This window comes from Parasteatoda tepidariorum, chromosome 5 (genome assembly GCF_043381705.1).
Source record: "Parasteatoda tepidariorum isolate YZ-2023 chromosome 5, CAS_Ptep_4.0, whole genome shotgun sequence".
Lineage (NCBI taxonomy): Eukaryota > Metazoa > Arthropoda > Arachnida > Araneae > Theridiidae > Parasteatoda > Parasteatoda tepidariorum.
In genome coordinates this window covers 90,284,931-90,296,057 of record NC_092208.1, presented here as the reverse complement: position 1 = coordinate 90,296,057, position 11,127 = coordinate 90,284,931, and the positions used below count along the sequence as shown (strand labels likewise).

The following is an 11,127-nucleotide window of genomic DNA, read 5'->3' as shown; positions in this document are numbered from 1 at the left end:
ATACGAACCTTTAATACGTACCATGAAATTTTGAAAAACGGCAAAATATAAAATAAGCGCATATTTTTAAAAACTACATGTATGACCTACACTTTAACGTAATATTTTATGCTAAATAATAATCCTAATGACATTGATTGCATAATATATAATGAAACAACAGAAACAGTCATATTTCCAAGCATGCAGCATTAAATATTAATGATAAACGTGAGATTATAAATAACCTTTCCTTACCTCCAAAAAACGGAAATTTAATATAAATTTCTCAAAAAAGGTTAAAAACGAAGAGGTAAATTTTAAACCTAATCAGTACAAGTTTGCTGATATATCAATAATCTTTTTGAAGATATCGTGCTTAGTCTGAAATCAACATTGAAGCAATATGTTACCGGGAATGACCGAAATCAAGAGAATGTCGACTTTCACCGGTGAATGTCCGAAATATTTGTTACATTCGATTTGATATTAATTCATTCGCTGATATTTTTATATTTATTAGCTATTTTAATGTCTGCTGTGGAAAAAATAATAGAAGCATCAGAGTTCGGAGTACCAGTTAAATGCATATTGGGCACTTGGCCTTAAGAAATACATTGATGTAGGGCATATCGGGCAGTGGTATTTAACTAGCCCTAGTATATATTTTGGACATTTACCAAAGCGATTGTCAACCCATTTCGGTCATTTACGGTAACAAATATATGTGACAGTCTTCGTAGCGGGGTAAAGAAAAAATCAGGAGAACACTTTTCAAAAAAATCAGGACATTTTTTTGGAGCAGGAGATACATACCAGTCTATTTTTATAAAAAAAGAGTTATAATTTTCTCTAGTTGAGCATTGAAGCTTGGGAGTAAGGGTATTTGTCTAAATCTAGTCTTAATCAATCAAATTTTGAAATTTTAACCAGCATTATCAACTAAAATAAAAAAGAGATTTTGAATCGAAAATCTAAATTTTTCTATTCTTCATATCAATTATTTTAAAATCCGCATTTGTATTCGTATAAAATGGGAGTGTTCACACGAAAATCAGGAATAACAGGAGAAAGGGCTAAAAATCAGGACATAGGAACAACTACGAACCCTGGATTATAGTTTACGCAAAATTAATCAAAATTTATTGTGAAATTAAGTAGGGTGATGGAAGGTAATGTTGACGAGCTCCCCTGCGTTTCGTCAAATATGTAATAATTCACAAAAAAAGAAAGAAAGGGAAATGAGTTTTTATACAAATTAAGCCCCGGATATAAAAGGAAAAAACAATGAAAGAAATGGAAAAAATAATGATAATATTTTGCAGATCATGTTAAAAGAAAAAGTTATTAATTTCAACTTAAAAAATTTAAGTGCTGCAGGCTTGGCGGTACTTTCAAAAAGAAAAACAGTCCATCCGCATTCTTGTTTAGTGTCGTCTTAGAATAATAAATTAACAGTTCTATAGTAGAAGAATAAAGGAGCTTTTCATTGATTTATACCAGTCTCATTGAAAAAATTATTGCCCTAATAAGTATTTTTTTTCTTCCTTCTGATAAAAACGACCTTACGATTCAATCAGGATCGGTTACCATTTTGCAGAAATGTTCTTCGCTTATTGAAACATCTTTTCTAGAGCATTTTTTTCCTTTTTTTAAAAAGAAAATAGAACTATGTGACTCTTAATAAGCAATGCGAAATATTTAACAGGCTTGGTTTGTATGTTAATGCTGTCGAAGATTCAGTCATTAAGTGAAGCTGTTTGCAACAGTGACTGTTAGAAGTTTAGCTTGCCTTTCGCAATCGCCCTCTTTGCGAATTCTTAAAAATGGTGCAAAATATCCTTATGAAGAAAAGCTACAATTTTGTGCAAGTGAAAAATACTTGTGATCTAATTTTTTAATACTTAAATATCCCCTGTAGTAAAAGATTACTGGTGCACGTTAAATCTGTCGGGGTCACAAAGTCCTCCAAGTTCCCATAGCAAATCATTACCTCTGAGGGTACTGATCCAGGATTTCCCTTGTCTTCTGGATTGGATTCAAGATGAGAAGGCTACGGAGTTGAACATTTGCAGTCGTAACCTCAAAAATTGGGTCGGCGACGGTTTTAAAATAAAATATTTAAATGTAACTACAATGCTGTATTATCTTGGATCACAAAAATAGAGAAATAGTCATTAATTTTTATCCAGGTGGAAAAATCTCGTCATTTGGGAATTTTTTAAAAAATTTAAACAACTGTTTAAATCTAAGTTATGTGTTTGTTGTAAAGCCCAGAGATTTCACCAAGATGTTATATACAGTTATAAGTTTGTTTGAATGATAAGGCAAATAAACTGCAGCTTAACTTGGAGAAAGAACTTAGAAAAACACTGTTAAGCAAAATATTAAAATTACTGGGTCCGGAATTGTATCAGTGTTTTTGAAAATACATCATCAGAATGGAAGAGCTATAAGCTGGCGTAATTTCTGACTATTCTATAATAAAGATTTCCAGAAAGTTTAATATTATATGTTCGCCAATTTTTTTCGTTTGGCATTTCTTCGTTTTGGGGATAATTTAGGTTGGAATTTTTTCAGCCTCATTCGAATCGGCTTTCACCCTTTTAAATGAAATTTAAATTAAAATTATAAAAATTTCAAATGGTGACCAATGTACAATATTATAATATCTAAAATGAACTAAATGCATTTTTTTTTTTAAATTTTTAAAAGAATAAAAAGATTTTAAAAATTTAGGAGCTTTTTCATTTAATCCAATAGAAATTCTTTTTTAAAGTAGAATTGTGCTGATCTGAATGATATTCCATCATCAAAAGTGTGTGTAGAGTAACCAAAAAGCCAAGAGGGTGCATTTAACCCCAGTTAACTGAATGTAAAACGACTAAAGAGTACGAATTAAAAACAAGCATTTCCTATACTTATATCAAACAAATTAGTCTAACTTAACAGAAATATGGTAAGAATTTGCACTCTTGGCAAATGCTGAAAGTGTGTTCTCCACAAGTAGCCTTATTGCATACAGATTTTGTCATTCTGCGTTTGTTTGCCGTAGTCTGTAGGATTTTCAACATATTTTTAAGGTTCATTTTAATGGAACATTCGATTGTTAGACGACGATTACATCAAATCTCGAAGTGTTATCTCCTTCGGATCTTTTACGAAAGCTTCATCGTAATATGCTATTTTTATAACTGTTGTGAACCGTTACTCATGACTGTTAGCTCATCTAAAGGCAGTGCTGTCAACGCTTAGTTTGAAAATGGTGCAAAACGTCAACACGGAGAAAAGCTACTGTTTTATGAAGCTGAAAAGCGTTTGTGGTCTAACTTCTTAATATTTAAAAAAATGACTCCAATACCTAGTCTCATAAAAATTTGCAAAAACTGAAAATACGGCAGTAGTCTTCATAATTTCCATCTAGGTGGAAAAATCTCGCCAAATTGGTTATTTTTTAAAAAAGTTTAATAACTTTTAAAATATTTTAAGTTATTTGTCTGTTCTAAAGCTCAGGTAATAGGACCGGATAGCCAGGTTGGCAAGGAGATGGACTCACGTTTGTGAGCACGGGAGTTTGAATCCAGCCGGTCGAAGAATTCCCGTGTAATAAATGGTGACTGGTGCACGTTAAATCAGTCGGGTCACAAAGTCCTCCATGTTTCCATAACAAATCAAAACCTCTGGGGGTACTGAATTGGAGATGGATCGTACTCTGGTTCAGGTTAAAATTACGATCTGTGCCCTATAAACGGGTGTGGCAAAAATTGAATATTTGACCATAGATGGCGCCACTGGAAAATAAGAACAATCGTAACCCTTAATGGCCGACGACAACAACAACAAAGCCCAGATAATTCTTCATGACAAGTTTATATAGATAATATAAAATCATTGCATTGCTTCAAGTATAAGGCACTTAAACTATGGCTTTTTCCCCGGCGGCAGAGTTTCGAAATAGCTTATTTTACTAGTTATGAAGGTACTGTGAGCGCGCAAGGGGAATATCTGTTGACAAATGTCAAGCTTTAGGCCGGGATAGCCTGGTCGGTAGGGCTCTGGGCCCATGTCCAAGAGTTCGTGGGTTCGATCCCGGCCGGCCAAAGACTCCCCGTGTAGTAACAAATCCCATAACAAATCAATACCTCTGGGGGTACTAATCCAGGAGTTTCCCTGTCTTCTGGATAGGTTCAAAATTACAAGGCTACGGCGTTGAACATTAGTAGTCGTAAGCCCAAAAATTGGGTCGGATATAAAATAAAATGTCAAGCTTTGACTCTCATGCCATTAAATCTCGAGCTTCCCATTACTTATGAGGCAGATTATTTTTTTGTGACCTCTCACTTATGCACCATTTATGCGGCGATTTTTATAGGTCCCAGTACATTAGATAGGAAAATAATGATAAACATCCTTCGTTTATGCGTCGCTCTAAAAAAAAATTTTTCAATTATGCACCGAAATTTTAGGATAACATTTAAATTTTTTTATCCTTTAAATATTTTTTCTTTTTTAAAAAAAATTTTTTTAAATTAAAAATGAAGCAAATAAGCAATCCTTGTTACAGATAAAAAGAAATATATGTTGTTAGATCCTATTGAATTTGCTTCCCCCTGTGACCTTTTCATTTTTGCTGTTTCTGGAAAGACATTCTTTCTAGAATTTCGAATAGGGTGTCTTATCTGTTACACCAACATCAATAAAAGCCCATTCATCTTTAAGAAAATGACCATTCCACTTGTCCAGAGGTTAGTTTTACTCCCATGCTGTTTTCTATGGAAAAAAGACACCTGGAATACGAAAGAGTCAGATGGACATTATGAGTAAATAAAAGGTGTTAGTGACAGTAGTAATCGAACAACTTATTGTGCAGCATATTATGACGTCAAGTACTTTTCTTAGAAATTTATCATGTGATGTTTCACCCCCTCCCATAAAACTCAAATTTTTTGTGAAGAACTGTTCATTTATATCTAACTAACACTTGTGGACGATGAGAACGTGGTGGATGATACTGACGAGGATGATCAAGTTCCTCCAAATCACACAGCAGTATTGGAAGCTTTAGACACGATTCGTGACTATTTACAATTTAATGTAGCTTCTGAAACTCACCCTCATCCCATTTATATGAACTGGAAAAAACTGTTTTTGAAATACTTCGGCAAATACAAACATGTATTAAGATTATTTTGTAAGAAAATAAATTGTCTTAAGGTATGTTAAATTTTTTCTTTGTATAATTATAGTAAATACCAAAACAGTATAAATATTAACATTTAATCTTTAGAAGCATATTTATTCATATTGTCAATGCAATTTACGTTGCGTTTCAGAATTTTGAAGTTTTTCACTTATGCGCTTTTTTCTCTTGGCCCCGGTGCATAAGTGAGAGTTCACTGTAATAATAATTTTTGGGGGGACAATAATTAATTGCTCGAATTATACCAAGACTTTCCGTGATGGCTCAGGGGATAGAGCGTTTAAATTCCAATGAGGTAAACCGGGTTTGAATCCCAGCGATAACTGGTCGATACAAATTCCACACTCGGCTTGCACCGACATAAAATATCCAGAGTTGGGACGGATTAGAGTCCTCTTGTTGTCAGACCTAACCATGGGAGGTTTTCCTCTCCATGTAAAGCAGGTGAGGGTTATTTCCCTCCACAAAAGCAAATTTCTCCCAATACTTGATCCAGGAGTCTTCTGGATTAGGTTCAAAACGACAAGGCTGCGGAGTTGAACATTAGTAGTCGTAAACCCGAAAAATAAAATTAAATTACCAAACAGATGATTCAGACAGCTTTCTTTATTCCATCTATACATAATACAAATCATTCAAAATATCATTGATTGTACAAATAACTACAAATAAAATAAAAAATCCACTCAGGAAATTTGTTTAAATTAAGACAGGATTTAAAAAAATATAAACAATGGTCATTTTATAGGCTTGCCAAATTTTAACTATCCCCTGGGTCCCCTACAACACAATATTCGGAGAGGGGGGTAGCATCTTCATATTCAGCCTGCATTGAGATAGAAAAGCATAGCTGCCAACATGGACAGGAAAAAATCCAGTAAATTTTTCGAAACATTATGTTTGTATTATATTTATTCAAAATTTTGAATAGTAATAGGCATTTAATTCATCAAAGATAGTTATGAGATTATTGTTTTAGTGATAGTTATTAAAATATTCAAGCAATAAGCTGTGCAAAAATTCTATTTCAATAGGAATTTTTTTAAGGGAACTTACTCAATTTTAGAGAATTTTCTAAAATGTACAAAAAACAGGCAAGTTTTATTAAACCAGTAGAACAGGAAGAAACAGACAAAATCCAGTAATCTACTGGAAAATCCAGCAGTGTTGGCAGCCATGGGAAAGCTAAAACACTTTTACTTCATAATAAAGAGCACAGCAGCATTGTTTTATGCAAATTCACACTATGACTAATAAACCTCACAAACCCAAAAAAAACAAAAACATGTGAGCGCTTGTCATTATAAAAAAAAAAAGATAAAATTAAATAAAAGGAACATGAAAAACGAATACAATATAGGCACTTTAAATACTTAAAATATATGAAGAGCATTTACACTTTAATTAAAAACCTCGACACTAAAAAAAAGGATGGAAAAGAAAACTCAAAATGTATTGAATTTATACAACCAAGCATGCATATGTATGTATTTGGGAGTGATTGGTCTGAATTAACTAAATGTTTTTTTTATTTTCTCGTTAAATTTATCTAAAAAATACGGTTCAAATAAATAAGATGTAGTAAAAGAAATACATATATTTCAATAAAAAGTTTTCTAGCTTTAAACCAGACTGAAGTTACTGAAAGAAAAATTACTTTTGGTTCTCAAAATTAGCACTGGTCTAAAGTATAAAATCAGACTGACAAATATTCAAGTACGTTCACAGAGCTAAACAAAAAAAAATTACACAATGAAAAATGAATTTTACAAAACAAAATGGTGGTGGATTTAGATAATATTGAAAAAAAAGAGGAACTAATTAATCACAAAACAAAAGTAATTAAAAGTAATATTTTTGAGCTTCAAATCCTTTTTTTTTCTTCTTACATTTGTACTCTATGTAAAAGAAATAGATGCTTTGAGGTTGATACAGACACTTACAACAGAATACATTTTTATTTGCTTATTTTTTAATTTAGCTTAAGAATTTGATTCAATCAGTTTAATTCTGTTTCAGCAGTGGAATGGAAAAAAAATTATAACTATCCCAAAAATGACTCGCAAAAGTTACTATAGCTACAAGAAATATTCAACCTCTTAAGATCAATTTTTTATACATAAAGTAAAGATAAAAAGGGTCTATTTGCTATTAATATGAAGACAATTTTACAAATAACTAACTGACATCTGAAATGGGAAGAAAAAAAAGCCAATTTTATAAAACTGAAATTAGCCATGTGTTTGAACAAGAAAAAAAAAAATTTTAATTTTTTTTATTTTTTAAATCAGTTAGCTTATGACGCATTTTAATCAAATTCTACACATTGCAATTAAAATTTAGCTTGAATTTTTTTCACAAATTAGAGTTTAAAAAAAAAAGGTTTAAAATAAGTTTATAATACTTAATAGTGATGAAAGCATGTAAAGTTAGTAATTTAGATAAAGCAAAAGTTAGGAACTTGGATTTTATTGAGAACAAAATGTATAAGCATTTTTAAAAAGCATAATATTGTTACTCCAAATTCAAGAAACATGTTCATTCATGAATATAGTTTCATCACATAAGTCAGTTATCTACTGCCACCTAAGCAATTGACAAATTCAAGTTTTTAGAATATTGCCAACAATAAAAACAAATATTTTTAAATAAGTAACCCCTGGTGGATCTTAACATATCTTTTGATACAGATATAAAAGAGTAGTGTTATTACATTTTATTGGTCAAAGTTCACAACATTTTTAAATAAAAGAATATAAAAAAATACAATATTTTGAATCACACAAATTTAAAATTCTAAGGAAATTTAGGTTAAACCCTTAAAAACAAAAGCCACTTTTCATACAAGAATTTAATTATGTACTTAAACATTCGTTCAACACCGAATGCTTCAAATATTTCAATGCAGCCAGAAAAAAAAAACTTAGCAAGAGTGTCTTAGAAAAATCATAAATCTGAATCTTTACTCACCTCACAATGAAAATAATAAATATTTAAGAAAAAAGAGTTTGAAAAAAAAGAAGAAATAATGTAGCATTCTATTTACACAGAGAAAAAATTACGCCAGGTCATAGCAGATGCTGGTCTGAGAATTATTTTCTTATATATATAAATTTATTTACTGTATACAACAACATTTTGAGTAACACTGAAGAGGCTTTAAATTCCCGAATTCCAGGTACCGAAAAAGGAAGTTAAAAAAAAAGGGAAAAAAATGACACAAATCATATGTGCATTAATATTATTATTCTGACAGCTCTCTGAATGGTAAATGTACAAGTTAAGCCATCTTATTAATGCTTCATTAAATATGAATTTAATAAGAGTTAAAATATATATATATCAAGTACGCTGCCATCAAATCTGACGGGAATCTGAAGATATGATTGCCTAGTCTAATTTTTTTCCCCTAAAGTTATGAATATATTTGCAGATTTTGGCAAGAAAAAGACTAATATATTTGGAAAAAAAATAATAATAATAATCAAGTGTTTAATCTAATTTACAAGTTCAAAAATATAATTAAGCTATTATATGCAGAAAACTCTACCCACCATGTACCCAAGAAGTACTAATTAATTATAATTAAAATACAGGGATGCCAACTGACAGTTGAAGAATTTAAAGACTTAACTCATTTAAAAAAATAGGTATGAATACCAACAATCAAAGCTTATGTGATTAAAATGAAACAAAAGGTCATTTAATTCAGAAAGGGCATAAGTCACATTTTTTAGGAAACTAAATGAGCAGAGGTTTTGCCTATTTGTAGGTATAGAAATCAATCGGTCTAGAAAGGGAACAAGTTTCTTTACTACAAAACATTTTATAAAGTGGTTAACACATTGCTTAAGAACAGAACTTTAAATTATTAACTTAAATTTATATTACATAAACTCAACAGTTAAAATTAATATTTGAAATAAAATGTATAAAAACTATTTAAAAAAAAAACAGTTAAAATAAAAATTTTAGACTAATCTATGGGTTACTAAAATTTTCAAAAAAGAAAATTTTTTTTAAACAATTAGAATGACAGAATACAGCACAAATTAAAGGCGAAATTATGCTCCAACTCGCGGCTCAAATAGTACAAAAAATAATTTGCCTATTTCATTCTTTCATCAATTTAATAAATATTAATTATTGAATCCCGAAAATTTTTAGAACGCTCATAAAAAATAAATAAAATTTACCAGAAAATACAGGGTTTTAATTGAAATGAAGAGAAATAAAGTAACAAATGACATTTTGTAAAAAATTTAAGACCTCTCACTCTTAATAATATTAAAAGTTTTACAAAAGCAGCTTATAAGCCGCTGAAAGTAAAAACATGAAAGTCTATGGAGAAAACAACTCAAGTTTCAAGTTCAAAGCAAAAATAAATTATGTCTAAAGGGTAAATAATCAAGAGCGAAAAATTCAAAAGAACTGATTTTTAACAGCTAATTTTATGAATTAGAGCTTCTGAAGGATTTTAAGAATCTTAAAATACAGCGTCATTTAAAAAATATGCAGATACAAATCGGGAAATGAGACTTTTCCTTGTTTTGGACCCTACATTTACAATAACAGTTGGCACCCCTGCACTATGTAATTATAATTGAAATATGCATTTCGATGTGATGTTAAACAGGCTGATGACTATTCATGTTGCAATTTGACTATATAGCAGCCTGCATGTGAGAAGGATGAAAAGACCAGCTTTCTTTTTTTGTTGTTTCTTCGTAATATTCCTCTCGTTCATAAGAAGAAAGATCTAAAAACTTTCTAGTTAAATTTTCAATAATACTCGTGTAAAAATTTCGTACGAAGAAAAGGGATAGGGGGGTTAGAATAAGAGTTAAAAATAAAAACTAGAGGCTTCTTTCTCCTTCTCCAAACAGGCTATATACTTTGGTAAATTCTGTTAGTATCAAATCTAAACACAAGTACTGCGCAATTGAATATCGTCCACAAGAGAACAAGGAGAGGTTGACATTTATTATAATTTCTTTAAAGAATTTTTATTTTCTTCTCATCTCTCTCTCTCTCTTTCTCACAAGGAAAATAAAAGTTAATCACAGCTTGTGTGTAGCCGATTTACGTAGTAGAACATGGAGGGGGGGAAGGGATATAAGTGATGATCGGCCAAGAAAAAAAAAACCATGCAGTGAAGAAGTCAGACGGTAGCAGTTCTTACGCTCAGACTCTCCTTGGAATCTGATGGGGAAGTGTGCAGTAACACAACTTCTTGCTCAGGACTACAAGTGACTGCGAGTCATTTCTGGCGGCTTGGCTTCTTTTTCTTTCTTTTGAAAAAGCAACAACATCTGGAAGAAAAATATTTAATCGTATTTAAAGAATGAAACAAAAATATTCAGGAGGGACACAAACACTTCAGGGAGAAAACAAAAATAGCTAGACCTTTTCAAACTAATTTTATCGAAATTCCTTGCTTTTTGTAACGGGTGCTGTACATTTTGCTCTTAATATTTTAATTATACCTTAATCTTAAAACCAAGAGTGACACTTTAAAAATATTTCAAAACTTAACTTTTTTTTTTGTGGATCAATTAAAGCAATCTAGAGTTGTTTACTAGAATTTTCAGAAATTTATAGCTCACAGACTCTAAAATGTATCTTACTGTGATAAAAACTTATATATTAAATCTGCAACAGAATTTTTTGTTCTTCATTCTATTAATTTATTTTTTACAGCAAACAATATTAAAATATAATAGCTAACCTTGTGAATCAATCACGGAATAATAAATAAACCACTAATTTTTTCATGATATACATATCTGATTTTTCACTTCATTTTTTTTATCCTATCTCTATAATATATATAGTTTTTTAATAATAATCTCAATTTAACTTTGGCCAGCATTTCAAAACTTTGGGGAAAAATAAAAACAAGAAAATTTAGATACAACAATGGTACAAATTTCGTTTAAGCAAGTAAG

At 30.6% G+C, this 11,127-nt stretch overlaps 1 protein-coding gene across 4 annotated transcripts in view; it reads right to left on the bottom strand.

The window, feature by feature from the left end:
* Positions 1-7,632: 7,632 nt before the first annotated feature.
* Positions 7,633-11,127, bottom strand: part of LOC107449292 (casein kinase I gish) — a 39,704-nt gene continuing 36,209 nt past the window's right edge. For 3 of the 4 annotated variants that reach the window (XM_043047081.2, XM_043047082.2, XM_016064785.3), the window contains one exon: positions 9,885-10,491. In XM_043047081.2, the coding sequence (XP_042903015.1) occupies positions 10,440-10,491 (52 nt within the window). In that variant the 3' untranslated portion in view covers positions 9,885-10,439. Of the gene's footprint in view, positions 10,492-11,127 lie in introns of all 4 variants that reach the window. The other variant, XM_016064786.3, reaches the window with a different exon arrangement.